General features: G+C 44.0%; 1 protein-coding gene and 2 non-coding genes across 4 annotated transcripts; 1 reads left to right on the top strand and 2 right to left on the bottom strand.

The window, feature by feature from the left end:
• The first annotated feature begins 1,508 nt into the window (after positions 1 to 1,508).
• Gpx5 (glutathione peroxidase 5) lies at positions 1,509 to 8,989 on the top strand. 2 transcript variants are annotated; one of them, XM_041645721.1, is made up of 5 exons: positions 1,509 to 1,595; positions 4,517 to 4,670; positions 6,608 to 6,725; positions 7,574 to 7,673; positions 8,783 to 8,989. In XM_041645721.1, the coding sequence occupies exons 1-5, from the start codon at positions 1,509 to 1,511 to the stop codon at positions 8,987 to 8,989; spliced, it is 666 nt and encodes a 221-aa protein (XP_041501655.1). The 2 variants fall into 2 exon arrangements, with proteins under 2 accessions (XP_041501655.1, XP_041501656.1); XM_041645722.1 differs by lacking the exons at positions 6,608 to 6,725; positions 8,783 to 8,989 and having other exon boundaries at positions 7,574 to 7,635.
• Positions 8,990 to 14,300: 5,311 nt separating this feature from the next.
• On the bottom strand, positions 14,301 to 14,373 carry Trnar-ucg. The gene has a single exon. It is a non-coding gene; the product is annotated as a tRNA-Arg (tRNA).
• Positions 14,374 to 17,362: 2,989 nt separating this feature from the next.
• Positions 17,363 to 17,436, bottom strand: Trnat-ugu. The gene has a single exon. It is a non-coding gene; the product is annotated as a tRNA-Thr (tRNA).
• Positions 17,437 to 17,736: the final 300 nt, after the last annotated feature.

Genomic DNA, 17,736 nt, shown 5'->3' with positions numbered 1-17,736 from the left:
GTAATAGAGGACATAGGTCATGAAAGTGGAGTGGGGACATGGATAGGAGAGGCAGGGAACAGGGGAGTGGGGGCAGAGCATCAACAAAAGCAAAGTTATGTCAAAAATATGATCCTGAATCCCATTACTTTACATGATAACTTAAAAAACAAGCCCCCAAATTAATAAGTTCAAAAAACAGAGAGCCCTGCATTCAGAGCAGCCACCTAAAAAGTTGACGGTGTTCTGTTTTCCCCGCCACCTATCTAGTATGCAGGAGCACCCAATGCCAGGCTGTACCCAGGCTGGGTCCCAGCTTTCCTTTTAACTTGTGCCAATCTGATAAACACAGATACATCTCTTCCTATTCATAACCCTTTGATTATTGCAGAGAGAGAACATTTCCTGCCACAGGCACCACTGGATTGTGCCCATTTCCCTCTGGATGAGATTTTCTAAAAATTACTGATTTATAAATCCTTGAGAGTGTTTCTATAATGAGCATATCATTGTGTTGTGGTTTATTCTCAATTCCTGCCCCATTCCCCACCCCCAAGTTCTCTTGAGCAGATGGTTCTATCCTTTAGGGCTTTTAAAGCTTATTTTTATAAATTTTTGTTTTGTTTACTTATGTGTGTGTGTGTCCCTCTGTCAGTATGTATGAGCATGCATATGTGGGTACCCTCCCTCTGTATGTATGAGCATGCTTATGTGGGTACCCTCAGAGGCAAGAAAAAGGCTTGAGATCCCCTAAAAAGCTGGAGTTGCTGGTAGTTGTGAGGCACCAGATGTGGGTGATGGAAACCAAATTCAAGACCCTTGCAAGACTAGCCCTAACTTCTATTCTTTAGTTTAGTTTAAAAAAAAAAAACATTTATTTATTGTGTATACAACATTCTACCTGCATGTATGCCTGCACACCAGAAGAGGGCACCAGATTTCATCATAGATGGTTGTGAGCCACCATATGGCTGTTGGGAATTGAACTCAGGACCTCTGGAAGAGGAGCCAGTGCTCTTAACCTCTGAGCCATCTCTCCAGCCCCTATTCTTTAGTTTTTAAAAGCTAAAATAATAATGTTGGGTAAAGTACTTAATTGGCTGTTTTGTTGTTATTCTTACGCATTGAACTCGGAGCCTTAAGCATCTAAGCTTCAGTACACTGAGCTACATATCTCAAGCCCTAGAAATGGTACATAGAACACCCAACTGTTTGACAAGACGTTTATCTTTATTTAAATATTCACATCCACTCCGGAAAACCAGCTAAGGCTTCTAGAAGCTATAAGGACTTGCCACAACTTTCTGATAATCCTGCCAGGATTTATATGAGTTCCAGGCCCTCACCACACTATTGAACTCTAAGCGATCATGGGGGCGTGTGTAGGCAAGGATATGACTTGCTGAACAGGAATACTTGCTGCCCTTTGACTGGTCTCAACAGGTGTGGGCTGATCTTTGTCAAGGTATCAAAAAACTGGGAGATACAAAGACCCCAGGCTCTCAGACCAGCGATCTACAATACTAGTCATGACTATGCATTTAAGAGTCTTCTGTCTTGTCCCACTTCTTCTAGCCAGCTATGTGCAGACCTTTTCCAAGCCAGAAAAGATGAAGGTAAGTAAGGGCCATAAAGAGCACAGCAGAGCTAAACACGGTCGCTCTTAGGCTCTGCTCCGAGAGTTCGCCCTTCCATCCTTCTTCTCAGAATCTCACGCCTGTCTTCTTCTCCTGGTGGTCACCCCAAACCCTTCTTCTCTTCACTTTCATAAATATATGTTGTTGAGTTGCATAAGGATAAGGAAGAGCCGGGCGGTGGTGGCGCACGCCTTTAATCCCAGCACTCGGGAGGCAGAGGCAGGTGGATCTCTGGGAGTTGGAGGCCAGCCTGGTCTACAACACCTAGTTCCAGGACAGGCACCAAAGCTACAGAGAAATCCTGTCTCAAAAAACCAAAAAAAAAAAAAAAGGATAAGGAAGAAAGGGTTCCCTAGCAATAAATATATGTTGTTGAATTGCATAAGGATAAGGAAGAAAGGGTTCCCTAGCAATGGTCCACTACTTCTCCAAGTGGATGCCCCCTACAAGACCCATTAGAAGAAGGCAGAACTACCGTGGTCTTCCAGTAGGTGGTAACTGGGGTTTGGAGGAGAATTATGGATAAAGGAAGAGTTTCTTTCTGAAAAACAAAACAAAGCAAAAAACAAATGTGGATTTTTAAGACTAAAGGAACACATGGGGAGAAACAATAGCCAGAGTCCTAAAGCAATTCCATTTGGAGCTCTGGAGCGCCAGCACTAGGTGTCTGAGAATCGAGTCTTAGCTCTACTCTCAATATGGAGCTCAACGACCTTAACAATCTCTGTCTGTGTGGAGGTAGAAAGGGCAGTCCACGGGAGGATAGCAATATATGAGAGGGGATACTAGCAGTAATCAAATATTCATTCACACAGTGAGATATAACTTCTGGGGTACAAATTCTATCCATTCCTAATTTGTGGGTTATATTATACAGCTAGAGTGAGAGATCAAAAATTACTATGCAGATAATTTGTTCTATAAAAGGCAGCTCTGGGAAGATACGGTTCCTATGTAACTTAGAGCTACCTGATTAGATGTGGAGACTCGGTGTTCAATAAAGCCTGGTGTGAGGGCATGGGGACCTAATATTCAGATTCAAAAAACATTTGGAAGAGCAGAATAATCATCCAGAATAAACCGGAGGAGCCGGTGAGATGACTCAGCCATTAAGAGTGCTTGCTGCTCTTACAGAAGGCCAGGGTTCAATTCCCAGCACCTACATGGTAGCTCACAACTGCTTCTACTTCTTCTCACCTCTGCAGGTTCCTACATGTAAATACACACACACACACATTTACACACATATACACATGCACATTAAATAAATAAATATAATTTTGGAGGCAAAATTAAACTGGAATAGCTGGGCATGGTGGTTCATCCCTGAACTTAACACTCAAAGAGCTGAAGCAGGAGAATTGCCGTGAATTTGAAGGCCAGCCTGGCCTAGATAAGATCAGACAATGCCTCAAACTCTCCCTCTCCCAGATAGGTAAGATGGACTAAAAGTCCTGTCTTTCTAAGATATTGTACTGTAGTACTCAATATGACTTTCATTGCTGTAACTCCCTATCTGCTTCCCCAAAATAGTGTGACTTGGAAGCAGGCACCAGGAAGGTGAAAATGAGTGCTTTTTATATGTTCTGAGTATTGCTGGTATATGCATGTGTGTGTGCATGTATGTGTGTGTGTATTTAAAGGAAGGCTCAAAAGCTTACATAGAGAAAGTGCCTTTCCCATGAGAGGAGGACCTCCAGCCTCAAGTGCTAGTGAGGGGATCATCAATTGTATAGGGTTGGAACTGTGGCTTTGTTTTGCACTATTCCCTCTCTGGGTGGGAGCAGATGGTGCTGACTACACCCTTCCCAGCACTGCATTTCCGGGACGTCTGTCTAAGTCCATCTTTTTCTAGCCAACTCAGCGGTGCTTTCTCAGTCGATGGCATGTAGCTTTCTCTTCATGATTTTTTATACTCCTTGTATATATATGTTCTGCCTCCCTAGCACTGTGAGTGGACCTGGCTGTACTGGTGAGCATCCATTCATACACCTTTGCATTGCAGGGGCCCAGGCAAGGCAGAGACAGAAATAAAACATAAGACCTGCCTTATAGAGAAATTTAACATGAGAACAGGCAATGAGAACTTTGTGTAGAACTTATTTCTGCTCTCTTGCAATCTGCTCAAATGTGTTCAGATGTGACAGGTTAGCCTGTCTTGATCCGAGATAGGCTTTAGGGCTTTCCACATCCTTTCTTGACACATACCATAGTTTGTTTCCACAGTGTTGACATAAGACAACCATAGGAGTAAGAGAATGACAGTAAGAGAATTTTATCATGAAAATTGCACTGGATTCTAGAATGACACACCTGGGAACTTCTTTGTTCTGTTTTACTGTTGGGGAGAGGAGCTCTGAGGCCCGGGAATGAGAGCTGCCCAGATTCGCAGACACTGAATGGTAGATCTTATTCCAGGCTAGAGATCTCCCCATTCTATCATGCTCTTGAGCGGGTTGAGAAGTCAGAAGACCTAGAGAAAGAGAAATAACTAGGCCATCTTGAAGCACTGTAGCAATGAAAATCTAGCCCTCTCAGAGAGCAAGCAGGCAGCATGCCTTTAATACATGGCTGTCTACAGTCCTCACAAACGCCAGGGTTCTTTTCTCTTGGCTGCCATTTGCTCTCTAGTTCCTTTCAGTCTGATTCATCCACACATGACCTGGTATCCTGCCATGCCAGGGGAAGAGATGAGTGACAGACAACCCTTTTGCCACTTCTTTCTCCAGAAAAAGCAACGATTGTATGTCAAGCCCCACTGTTCCGTCTTCTAATCCCTTACACAATTCCTGTTTGTTTCTGCATCCTGGTTAACACCTTCATTGTTCATGCGTGTTTTGACCGATCAAACAGACAGGGGGTGCTGTTGTCAATCATAACAAAGCTTTCAAAACTTCCAGATGAATTGCTACAAAGACGTGAAAGGCACCATCTATGACTACGAGACTCTCTCTCTCAATGGGAAGGATCGCGTTCAGTTCAAGCAGTATGCAGGCAAGCACGTCCTCTTTGTCAACGTGGCTACCTATTGCGGTCTGACAATTCAGTACCCTGGTAAGAATTCAGAGCCATGTGACCTTGTGACAAAAATTTCCAGCTGCCTGTATTCTTGGGAATTCTATTCCAATTCTATGTGTCATAGTAATTTGCTACATTCTCTGATGTTTTAAATTGGCATGTGATGGCCCACACATCAAACCTAAGCAGTCTATTTTTTCGTATGGGCTTTATTGGAGCACAGCACATCCTCACCTATGGCTGCTTTCACATCCTAAGGCAGAGGTCAGTAGTTCTGTTCTGTGGCTACTAGGGATGGAGATCTTGTGATCTGCAAAATCTGAAACACCATTCAGCTCTTTACAGAAGTCTTTACAGGAGAAAACAAAACTGCTGGCCCTTTCCTTGGGTAGGACAGGGGTCTGCTTTGAGATTGCCATTGGAACCAATATGTATCAGTGATTTGATACTTCTCAGAAAGTTCCAGAAGAGTCCTTGGCAAAGACAGGAGGGAAGAGCCATGTTTTTTGAGACTGTTCTAGGGAGATCTAAAATGAACATGAGAGGGGCACAGGAGCTTTATACCTGGTTTACCACATGACCAGAGTAGAACTTGGTGGAGGAGGCTTCCGGCCTTCTTGTGAATTATTATGGTGTGCAGCATGCTTTGCAGAAGTAATGTATTCATAAGGATCAAAGTTAAAGGAACAAAAAGTCTTAGAGTGAAAACCGTTTTCCTTCTTACCCCTCTGAGAATACTGTCATGCTTGTGGAAGACATTCTTTCTTCCGACACCCCCTGTCGTTGTCAATATTGTAAACATTATTTGATGACTTCTAAATTAATAAAGTCCTTTTGAAGTCAGTCCAACTCCTCATTTTTTTAATCAAACAAAAAATTCATCTTACCAGTTTATAGGGATCTTAAAAATGACTTACAATCTGGCATGCAATGAATAGCTGTGGTTCCTGTACTCCAAAGGCTGAGGAAGGAAGCTCAGAGTTTGAGATTAGCCTGGGCTAATAGGGTGACCATATCTCAAAGAGAAAAAAGAAATCTACTTATTTAATTTCCACTTAACATGTAACAAATAAATAATCCTGGGAAGAGCCGCTGAAGGGCTGAAGGCAGGCTTCCTAATTTCTTGTCTCTTTCTTGGAGAGAGGAGTGATTTCCTGGTAAAGACAAGAGGGATGGGAAGAAGAGAGGAAAGTGTATGGAAATAGGGAGGCAATCTCTAACTTTAAAAGGGGCCTTTGAGAGATGCCAGTTGGCCAAGCTGTATCCTAGTGTGACTGACTTGTATTTGTCAAGGGACTAAACAGTTAATAAAAGCAGGCAGTTGGAACTCTTCATGGCGGTGGACAGGAGCACCGAAGTACGTGTTTTGAGTCAACTCTGAGGACTCTCTTTAGAGGTAGAACTCTCAGGGCGGTTGCTGAGTATCAGGAAGTTCAGCTGGAAACTCTCGACTCCTGCTACCTGTCAAGATTGTCTGCACCTGCTCAGCATGAGCTAGCCTGTACCCAGGAGAGAACCTCAGTTCTCATCTGTGCCTGTTCCTTTAGGAAAAGAATTCCCCAACAAGAAGGGCTAGACAATGAGCTGTAGTATTTCTGGCTGACTTTGTTTAGATGGTGTCAGACTTTTAAGTAACAACCATGGGCAGGCTCCATCTCAGAGGAAAAGAATTGGAAAGGAAACTTGGGAATCCCTGTTTGTAAAAAGGACTGTGAATAATTGTGAGCTTGAGAAATGTTGGACCATAACTAAGGGGCTCAGAATGCACGTCAAACTTGAGTCATGACTTTCAGCCTCTCTGATCAGATAGTTTTCTCCTTCTGTTTCCTTCTCTGTAAATGACCAACCCATGGGGTCAGCCTGGGCTATATAAATTTCCACATGTTGGTTATAGTAGAAACAGACTCAATAGATCCTTCCTTGATGTGGGGTCTCCAGGTCAGGCCATCATGTCGTCCCTTTTCTAACCACAGAACTCAGTGCACTCCAGAAGGACTTGAAGCCATTCGGCTTGGTTGTGTTGGGCTTTCCCTGCAACCAGTTTGGAAAGCAAGAACCAGGAGAAAATAAAGAGATTCTTCCTGGGCTCAAGTAAGTACCCACCTGAAGTTCATCAGAGGCCTTGTTGTAGGGGGCCAGACTGTTGTCAATTATAATAAAGGAGTTCCCATGACACTTTGTCACCTTCTCTGTCTCACAAGCCTCTCAGGGCCTCCAAGCCTCCTGGGAGGGTGGTAATTCATAGGTTCAGGGGCACCTGCAAGCAGATTTTAATTGATGAGAATCTGATGGGGTCCATGGAGCCTCTCTTCACTCCCGACTGAGACCTGGATGGATGGTGGAGAAATTGGAGATCAGCTACTCCTGAGAGAGAAGCAGCAAAAGGAGCAAAGATAGACTAGAAATCAGAAATATGAAGTCAACCAGAGACCAACATGCAAAACAGGCTTTTGTCGCCTGCATGCCACTGTTAGCGGAAGCTGCTTGTTCATTCCCGGTCGCCCAGACCCGAAATAGTTACACAGAAACCGTATTAATTAAATCACTGCTTGACCAATAGCTTAAGTGTATTTCTAGCTAGTTCTTATATCTTAAATTAACCCATTTTATTAATTCGTGCATCACCACGAGGCTCGTGGTTTAGTGGTAAGGTTCTGGGTGTCTGTCTTCTTCAGCGGCGGCTACATGGCTTCCCTCTGACTCTGCCTACTCTCTCTCTCTATTTTTCAGCCTGATTATATTCTGTTAAGCCATTGGCCAAAAGCAGCTTTTTAATTAACCAATGGCAATAAAACATATTCATAGCATCCCAAGGGGAGTCCCACATCATCCCACCACCACCCCACCAAATCCCGGGCTCTTTCTGCCCTTCCTCTGTCTGTATCTCGATGTCCTGTCATAAGGTTCCCCTTCACGGCCCACCCTTTGACTTGTTGCAGGTATGTTCGTCCAGGAGGAGGATATATACCTAATTTCCAGCTGTTTGCGAAAGGCGATGTAAACGGTGAAAAAGAACAGAAAATCTTCACCTTCCTGAAGGTGAGCGAATTGCTGGAATATGGATCACTCCCAATCTTGCTAGCTTCCCGTGGGGGCTTAAAATTTCCATTTGTTGGTTATGGTAGAAACAGGCTCAAGGGTTTATTCCTGGAAGTGGGTTGATCTTTCTGGATGAAATCTCCTGCTAGTCTTTCCATGTGTAGGACTCTGGTTTGGGGAGGAATAAACAGCTGTGTGCAGTGGCAGCTTTTACTTGGCCCATTGCTCACTGATGTGCATTCCCTCACTCATTCAAGGCATGTTTTGATGGCTGTCTGCCACCTATAGGATAGGCTACATAGTAACGACATAAAGAGCTCAGAGCTCTACAACTGTATGGCTCTCCATGGACTGATGAAACAGAGCAGGGGTGGCTCCATAAAGTCCACCCATCTCATTTTTATGATTGCCCTCTATTTGAAGGTCATGGACCACATGTGAGTTATTCTTATGTTTCTTTTTAATTAAGTGACAAAATGTGGTTTAGTCTTTTTTCTTCTTTGATAAAGTCTTAAAGTAGCTCTAAGCTGTTCCCCAAAGGTATTTTTTGAAATTCCACAAGTTCATAGAACACTAGACCTTGGAAAGAATATTCTAGTCCAAGTCACTCACTTTGCACCCAAAAAAAGGAAAATGAGCCTGCACAATCTTATTTATCTGACATCAGCATTTGGAAGGTAGAGTCATGAGGATCAGGAATTCAAGGTCAGCTTCAGATATATGTTGAGTTTGAGGCCAACATGGGCTGTGTGAGACCCTGTTTCAGAAAACAAGAAGGAATGAAAGTTTGAAAAGCAATACATCTTAACCTATGCAATGTGACTGTGAGAGAAGGAATGAGGGCATGCAGTTAGGCTATGGTATCAGCAGCGTTCTTGGTGACTAGCAGAGCCTGTGGGGTTTCGCAGGAACCACAGGAGGCTAAGATGTTTGAGACTCACGGGGAGGGGCTTGCAGGTGAGCGACAATAGCCTGTACCATCTGGGAACAGAAATCGTGTGTTTTAGATGTTTGAGACTCACAGGGAGGGATCGCCAGTGAGTGACGATAGCCTGGACCATCGAGAAACAGAAATCATATGTTTTCTTTTCTCTGCTCCTCCGCTGCAGCACTCCTGTCCTCACCCCTCAGAGGTTGTGAGCACAAAAAAGCACATCTCCTGGGAGCCAGTGAAAGTGCATGACATCCGCTGGAACTTCGAGAAGTTCCTGGTGGGACCCAATGGGGTCCCTGTCATGCGCTGGTCCCACCTTGCTCCTGTCAGCACTGTCAAGGCTGATATCGTGGCGTACCTGAAGCAATTCAAAACCATGTAGGAAGGCCATGCTACTTATTTCTCTCCTAGAGAGCTGCTCTGAAAAAAATCTGTCTTCTTAACACACTCTACTTAAATGGACTCTACCTGCCCAAGTCACCCCTAAACTGCCTAAGTCTCTTCCCTAAACTCCCCTGCACAAAGTGGATTTATGCCTGGGAAGTGGCAGGGATTTTTCCTTGTAAGATACATGAGTTGAAGAACAAAAGAAAAGAAAAAAATCTAGATCCAGAGATCCCAGTTATAGATTTGGCTGGGTGTGTCACTCACCACCTATAATGTCTGCACTCAGCAAACAGACAATAGGAACATGAATTCCTTGTAGCTGTCTGAGCTACAAGAGACCCTGTCTCAAAAAAAAAAAAATCCATCAACAACAACACAACCATATTGAACCTCTCAAATTCATCAAAGGATATGAGAATAGCTTGGTTGGACTTTGTGTCTGGAGGAAGTGTCTCCTTGGCCATTCTGATTCCTTCTATTTCCAGCCTGAAGGTGCAGGAATAGTTATGGAGGTTGGTGAGACAGTCTAGGTCCTTCTTCCTAAAATTTTTGTCTCCTGATACAAACGTGTTGTATGTTCACATGCCTTTTTGATTCGGTTTTCATATTGTGGGCCCTTCTGTGGCCCATCTGTGGGAGAGTGGGAGCAATTTGACTCACACAGGAGGAAGGTGTCTGTCTCCCTCCTGCCAGGATCCCAGCCAAACTTGTCTCTGATTCTACAAGTGTTCCTTCCTGTGTGATCTTCAGTGGTTCAGCTAGTGATGGTACATTATATCGCCTGAAGGGCAGGGTCCTCTCACCCAACCTGGGACTCCTCAACTTCAGAACTAGACATATTATTTCCAATAAAATGTTTTCTGAAGCATCCAAGACCTCTGTGATTCATTCCTAATCAGTGCTTATGTTTAAATCTCTCTCTTCCTGCTTGCAGTATTGGTGACATCCAGATTACAAACCTCCTCAGGGACAGTATTTATCCTCCCAGGTGTCTAGAAAGTTGTCCCCTGATGGTTTGTGGCTGGAAGCTATTTTTAGGAATTGTCTCAAACCAAGTTTATCCCATGAAGACTTAGCCTCAAGGGTTTAGCTGAGACCCCATCAGTTCCAGAGATGCCAAGGGAATTGACCTTTGTCCTTGCCCTGCATCCCAGTCTTTCTCTCCAGTAAAGTCCACTCTCTAGTTTGCTGTGTGTTCTAGTCTTCATTCAGGGTGAGCATCAAATTCAAAATAATCCCATCAACGGAAACCCCAAGCCTAGGTGTTGACAATTCACTAATGTCCTTGTAAATTTTTTCTTGAAATGTTGGGTGTCAAACTGGAAATTGCTCATGATAGGCAGAGGCTGCAGACATTGAGTCACAACTCCAGTAACCCAATAATCAGGATGAATTAGCATCTCTATTTCAGTTCTCACAATCTTCTTCCTAGGAACTCCAATGTACAGTTATCAAACACAAAAAAAAATCACATCAAAGGAAAAGATGTTAATGTGATTTTTTTTAGATTAAATTATCCACTGCCTGGTTAGTAATTAGAAAATGAATATATTACCAATAGCTGCTGGCACAAAGTAACTGTGTGATTATTAAGGCTTCCCTCAACCTGAGTGATACAGCTTACCTTGGAGGGATACAGACTAGTAATATCCTGGTACTCAAAGCCATGTGTGATAATAGAATGGCCATTCCTGAAGGACATCAACAGTTTGGTTGAACACAGTGAACAATTGTGGTGACACATCATGACATGAAGGCAAATGTGAAACCATGACTCCTGGATACTTTTAAAAAAAATCTCGTTTATTTATTTATGCACATTTATAATCCCAGTATTGAGACAGGAGAGTCACCCAGTCAAGGTCAGCCTGAGTCACGTCGTGAGACACTGCCTCAAAACAAATGAGAGAGAGAGAGAGAGAGAGAGAGAGAGAGAGAGAGAGAGAGAGAAATGATAGCAACAACATCGCTCATGCTCTGCTACTCAACAGCACGAAGGAACTAAGCTAAATTCCAAATTTAAGTTGTGCTCCCTCTGCACCAGGTGAAGATGCTGATGGGAAAGGCTAGGTCATCTAGACACCAAGTGCTTTAATACACAAGCATACCCAGCTTCCAAAAACTGAAGTCCCTGGTTGCAGGCTCACTCGCTAAGACCCCTGAGCATCGTTAGAAAGCCTCTTGCGTGAACAGGGAAACATCAGCCTTTGTGTGTTTCTTTGGGACTGAATGGCTGCGGGACCAGGTGGGACAGAGACTTCTGTCAACAGAAAGTGAGGCACATCAGAGTACATTTACCAAGTAATGCTGGGGACCCCCTGTGAATATTCCTCACAGCAATGCTGATGAATAAACCTTCAGTTTGAAAAATAAATGTGCAGTGACATAGGTCATCTTAGTCATATTTTTGAATAATTCTTATGTATTAATTTTTAAAATCATTGTGTGTGTGTGAGTGTGTGTGTGTGTGTGTGAGTGTGTGTGTGAGTGTGTGTGTGTGAGTGTGTGTGTGTGTGAGCGTGTGTGTGTGTGAGTGTGTGAGTGTGTGTGTGAGTGTGTGTGTGTGAGTGTGTGTGTGTGAGTGTGTGTGTGTGTGAGTGTGTGTGTGAGAGTGTGTGTGTGTGTGAGTGTGTGTGTGTGAGTGTGAGTGTGTGTGTGTGAGTGTGAGTGTGTGTGTGTGTGAGTGTGTGTGTGTGTGAGTGTGTGTGTGTGAGTGTGTGTGTGTGAGTGTGTGTGTGAGTGTGTGTGTGTGTGTGTGTGTGTGTGTGTGTGTGTGTGAGTGTGTGTGTGTGTGTCATTGGGGGTGGGGAGCGAGCCCATGCTATAGTACCTGTGTAGCCATCAGAGGGTAACTCTGGGGTCAGCTCTCTCCTTCCCTCTCGACAAGCACCTTTAAGTGGTTGAGCAAACCTTCTGGCCACCAACATTGTTGAGTATTTTAACCAAAAAAATGTGTTTTAAAAAATGTATTTCCTAATGTTATGTACATGGGTGTCTTGGGTGCATGCGCATCTATCTGCAGACTGAGAAGAGGACATGGCATCCCATGGAACCACAGTGACGGAAGCTTGGGAGCCACCGTGTGAGAGTTGGGAATTGAACCCAGGACCTCTGCAAAAGCATCCAGTGCTCTCTTGCTGGGGTATCTCTCCAGCCCTAACAAAAAGTATTTTTTAAAAAAAGTTTATCTCAATCTGCAAATCTTCACAGAAAAAGGTGGTGGTAGAGGAAACAAACCCTGAAATAAAAACAACAAATGTGGCCCTCATGGTGGACGCCTGCAATCCCGGAAACTGGGAAGCTTAAAAAAGAGCATTGCTGAGACCCGTAGAGGATAGCCTGGGCTACTGTGGGGCTGCCTAAAAAGAAAATTGAAATTTTAGAAACTCTTAAAAACAATTACTTTATTTTTCTTTCTGCATTTGCTTTAGCCACATTGCATATGTTAAGTGTTTTTCTTTTCTTAATGATACTAAGTAGTGGTAGTATTGGGTGCTAAGAGTCTGAAAGCGTTTGCTTCATGGCAGCAAAGTATCTTCCACAGTCCTAGGTCACACCCTAAGGGGAGTGTCTGGAGGAGCTGCAGAAGAGAGCTGAGCTGCTGAGCGACTAAGTGACTGCAGAGTGAGGACCGTGGAGACAGGCCACAATTTTCCAGGAGTGGAAAACTCACAGTGACAGACAGGACTGGTCTGCATGCACGTGCCTGACTCCATCTTTTGTTCAGCCAAGGTGATTTCTATCAAAATAATTTCTAATGACATTTAGAGATTTTAAATGCTGTATTAAAGAAACCATAGTAAAAAAAAAAAAAAAAAACAAGGTTCAGGTGTCAGTGGTATGGACTCTGGGGGGCCCGGTGTTGGTACGACAGACTTAAGATGACTAATTTTGATAGCAGCAGATCATGGGGGAGTCCAGCCCTAACTGATACATCTATATCTCCTACAGTTCCTGCATCTAACGCTCAGGAAACACCACTAAAGAGGAGCTGGAATACCAGGAAGTCTGCTACGAAACAGTCTTTCTTAGAAATGACTGTTTAAATGAGACTAAAACAATTGGCATTATCAATGGACATGTAAAAATGGAAAGAAAGGAAAATTTGAGGGTCTCACCTGTAGACAAAGAAATATAGGCAACTAATGCCTGCTGGGAGGAAAACTAGCCTCTCCAAGGATGAGCCCTCCTATTCACTATTCACAGAGTGCTCGGTCTTGTAATTATATGCACATCAATAACAATGGACTCTATAGGTTACACACAACACACACACACACACATATACACATATGTAACAATAATGAAAGAAAAAGAGGTATCAAGTTGAGAACTTGAGTGTGGAGGTGAGAACATCGGAAAGATTCAAAAGAGTGTAGCTGAGGGGGACTGGAGGGAGAAAATTGGGGAAAAACAAAATAATTCTATTTTAATTAAAAATATATTAAAGAAAAAAAAAGAAAATGCCACCACCGCATCATCCTGTGTATTCGGGACATTCTTTTTTTCTCTTCTTTCTTTTTTTCTTCCTTCCTTCTTTCCTTCCTTCCTTCCTTCCTTTCTTCCTTTTTTCCTTTCTTCTTTTCCTTCTTTCTTTGTCTATTTGTTTGGTGTTTTATTTATTAGGTGGAGGGGTCGAGATTATTGATGTATGCTCCTGTAAACAAGAGGTGGAGGCAAGAAAAGCAAGAATGCAAGGTCATCCTCGGTAATATAAAGAGTATGATACCTTGCTTACAAGGTTCCTGTCTCAGGGTGGGGGAGGGGGGATGACTAATAGCCCAATTTATTTCATCACTTAAGACTATTCATAATTAACTTGAATGTAACTTGACTCATCATATTTTCTAATGATGTGTCCATTTCCTCTATTCGAACTCACCTGTTAGGATTAGTGTCCTTTTATAGAAGCCTTTTGTCCTCTTGGCGTCCATCCCGCGTCCATCTTCTCAGAGTTTTAAAAGTCTGTTCTCTGATTCCTCAGATATTTTGGTTTCTCAGACTCCGCCACATCCACCTAATTAATGTGTGTGATCCAGCTCTTTTGAGCTGTGAGAAATTTTCCTTTCCAATGGGGCAACCTTTAAATGGACTTGAAAAATAACATTCTCAAGGCTCATGGGACTTTATACACACAGACTGTATCCTTCCCACCCCACAGTACGCGTGCACCAGCTCTGCTGCCCGCACAGACCGTCTGAAACACAGTTATCTCCAAACTCGCAGAACACAGTTCTTGTAAGCGAGTGATCACTGCAGCGAGACAATTCTGGAAGAAGCGGCAGAAAGGGGAGGTGAAAAAATACCAACCACGAAGGGATTCGAACCCTCAATCTTCTGATCCGAAGTCAGACGCCTTATCCATTAGGCCACGTGGTCCTACAGTATCTTAAGGGTGAAAAAGTGTAACAAATGGCTAGAATATGAGCAGTCGGCTGGCTCTGTACAGTCTTTAGTTTTAGCTGAACCGCACATTCTTTGTGGTGAACATGATCCCAAAGACGCAATTGATATCCTAAAAGTTTAAGTCACACCTTGGACGTAGCACAGTAGCAAGTAAAATGCAGATCTCCTGCCTTTAATCTCAGCACTCTGGAAGCAGAGGCGGGCGGATTTCTGGCAGGTAGGACCATCTTGTCAACATAGTGTTTTTCAGGACAGCCAGGAATACAAAAAGAGACTCTGCCTCAAAACAAACAAACAAACAAAATCACAACAACCACCTCCCCCCAAAAGAATATATTTCAGATTTCTCCAAACACCCCAAAGTGTGTATCGCTCCACGTGCCTCTCAACTGATAAGGGTTTTAGTAAAGAAATAGGAATTTAGTAAAGAAAAAAAATTCTTCATCCCTCTCTAATCTTTGCTCCACGTGGTTGGCCAGTTCAGTCAGGTCTGAGACCCTCCGGGAATAAGTGATAATCCTGTAAAGGGAGAAGAAAGACCCTCCCTGCGCGCCTGTCCCCAGCCCACCACGCAGTCGGTAAACCTTGCTAGGCGTTCTCCAGTGTGACCCCTAGAGAGGGAGTAGAGTGTAGCGGTTGATCCTTTGTCAACTTGCCACTCAGAATCGCGGACATAGGGAGCCTCACCTGAGGAATAATTCTGATTGCCTTAAATGATGTGGAAAGACTCTCCCTGAATATGGTAGCAGCACTGCCTCAAAAACAAAAACAAAACAAATAAACAAACCTACTAGATAGAAGGGAGATTATTCACCGTGGCTGGTTTGGTTCATTGTTTCCGGGCTCCCATCCTAAGGACCACGAATTCTCTAGGTTTTCCGTGCCAGGGTGTGACTGCTGAGGTTCCCAGCCCCGTGGGCTCTCCGACGTGAGACTGCCACCGTGGGACTGCACCCCCACGGAAGTCCTCAGCTTCCAAGCTGATATATATATTTATCCTATCCGTTCTGATCCCCAGAGAAATCTAACACAGACCCTTGTCCTGGACTGCCAGTCACGTTGCTTCCGAAGGTTCCAGCTGCCAAACTGCACGGGGAAACACCATGCCATTTCTTTCCTCAGCCATACTGAGGTTCCAGTCATCTGGGACTCATTTCCCCAATTTTGGAAGTGTGGAAGAAACCTGATTTTCTAAAAAGCTTGACCAATCGGAGACCGCCTCCTCTGACCCTGCGGTTTCTTTCCGTTGCGCTGTAGGAAAGCGAGGTTTAACAACCTCTGACCGTGGGCCACCTTAGTGGCCCACAGAGCTTGACAAGGGTCAATGTACAACCAGGATCCAAACTTACTCTGAGACCTAAAAACATGATAATTTTTTAATTGATTTTATTGAGCTATACATTTTTCTCTGCACCCTTTCCTTCCTCTCCTCTCCCCTTCAGCCCTCTCCCATGGTTCCCATGCTCCCAATTTACTCAGGAGATCTTGTCTTTTTCTACTTCTCATGTAGATTAGATCCATGTATGTCTCTCTTAGGGTCCTCATTGTTGTCTAGGTTCTCTGGAATTGTGAATTGTAGGCTGGTTTTCTTTGCTTTATGTCTAAAAGCCATTTATGAGTGAGTACATATTTGTCTTTCTGAGTCTGGGTTACCTCACTCAATATGATGTTTTCTAGCTCCATCCATTTGCCTGCAAATTTCAATATGTCATTTTTTTTCTGCTGTGTAGTACTCCATTGTGTAAATGTACCACATCTTCTTTATCTATTCTTCAGTCGAGGGGCATTTAGGTTGTTTCCAGGTTCTGGCTATGACAAACAAAGCTGCTATAAACATAGTTGAGCACATGTTCTTATGGCATGGTTGAGCATCCTTTGGATATATACTCAAAAGTGGTATTCCCAGGTCTTGAGGAAGGTTGTTTCTTAATTTTCTGAGAAATAGCCACACTGAGGCAGGAGATTTCTGTGAGTTCAAGTCCAGCCAGGGCTACACAGAGAACCCCTGGCTCCACAAACAAATAAACAAACAAACAAAATAAGGATTTAAAAAAAAAAAAATGACAATGTAGCCCTGGCTGTCCTGGAACTCACTTTGTAGACTCACAGAGCTCCTCCAGCCTCTGCCTCCCTTCCTAGTGCTGAAATTGAAGGCTTGAGCCACCATCGCCCGGCTGAAACACTTAAAGCATCCCTGCTAAGGACAGTCTCTGGACTCTTCAGCACGGAAACCTGAGCTGAAACAGGGAAGCCAAGGGGCGGGGAAGCCAAATGGGTAGAAGAAGTGGGCTCCCCTCGCCGACTGATTCAGAAGTTTTGAAGGATCCCTTCTGTACTTGCGACCCCTTCTGCACCGGCGCTGGACCAGTAGTTTACACTAAGCATTCCTCAATCCCCAAGCGTCATCAAGACTTAGACCCAAACCCGCTACTGAATCGCAAAGCAAGCAAAAAAAAAAAAAACTGAAAGAAACTGTGAGGAGGTGGACGAGAAAGAGGCTGCCTTTAACCCTGAAGGCAGAAAACACAGAGACAGGAGGCATCAAATCGCTCGCTCACTCACTCTATGAACAACCGGAGCTCTCTGCTTAAGGAGCAGAAGCCTCCGAACTGGGCAGCAGAAGGTGCTCTTTCCAAATTGTTATAACTGGCCATCGGTCAGAGTTCCCTCAAATCGGCTCGAGTCTCCAAGTCCCACAGCAACTTCCAGGCTGGGCGAAGCCTTTTCTAGTTTTGGAACATCAGCTGCGGTGCCCCGTGCCCCTCCCTCCCACTGCCGGGCCACCGTGCGCCCAGAGCGCACGTACAAACCAGCGCTCCTAAAAAGGATCTTAGTGCTCGGTTCCCCTTTTATTCTTTGTCTCCTATTCATTTGTTGTGAAGTCTGGGTTCTGTTATTCCGTCAATCTCAAGAAGGCGAACCGCTCCTTCGAAAGGTTCAGGAAGAAAAAAGAAAGCTCAGCAGGCCCCACTGGGATTCGAACCCAGGATCTCCTGTTTACAAGACAGGCGCTTTAACCAACTAAGCCATGGAGCCAACTGCGATGCAGGCCTCCCAAATAAACCACTATTTAATGTCTGACAGTCACTTTGTTCATTTTTTTTTTTTTGAAATAATTTAAATGTATTTTTAGGGTTTTTTTTCTTCTTACTATAGATTTAATTTCAATTTATTGTGTATTATCCACGTAGAATGCCCTTGAAAAGACCAAGAATATCAACTGCCTATAAGAACACAGCCTTCATCAGCCCCACAAGGCCCCTGCTCCCACAGAGCAAGTCCCCGGAAAGGTGGAACGCGGTACAGGACACCTTCCAACCTGGCAGAAGCCCACTC

Source organism: Microtus oregoni, unplaced genomic scaffold (assembly GCF_018167655.1).
Source record: "Microtus oregoni isolate MIOR12 unplaced genomic scaffold, Mior012 000115F_ref0000277, whole genome shotgun sequence".
Classification (NCBI taxonomy): domain Eukaryota; kingdom Metazoa; phylum Chordata; class Mammalia; order Rodentia; family Cricetidae; genus Microtus; species Microtus oregoni.
This window is presented reverse-complemented; position numbering and strand designations above follow the sequence as displayed.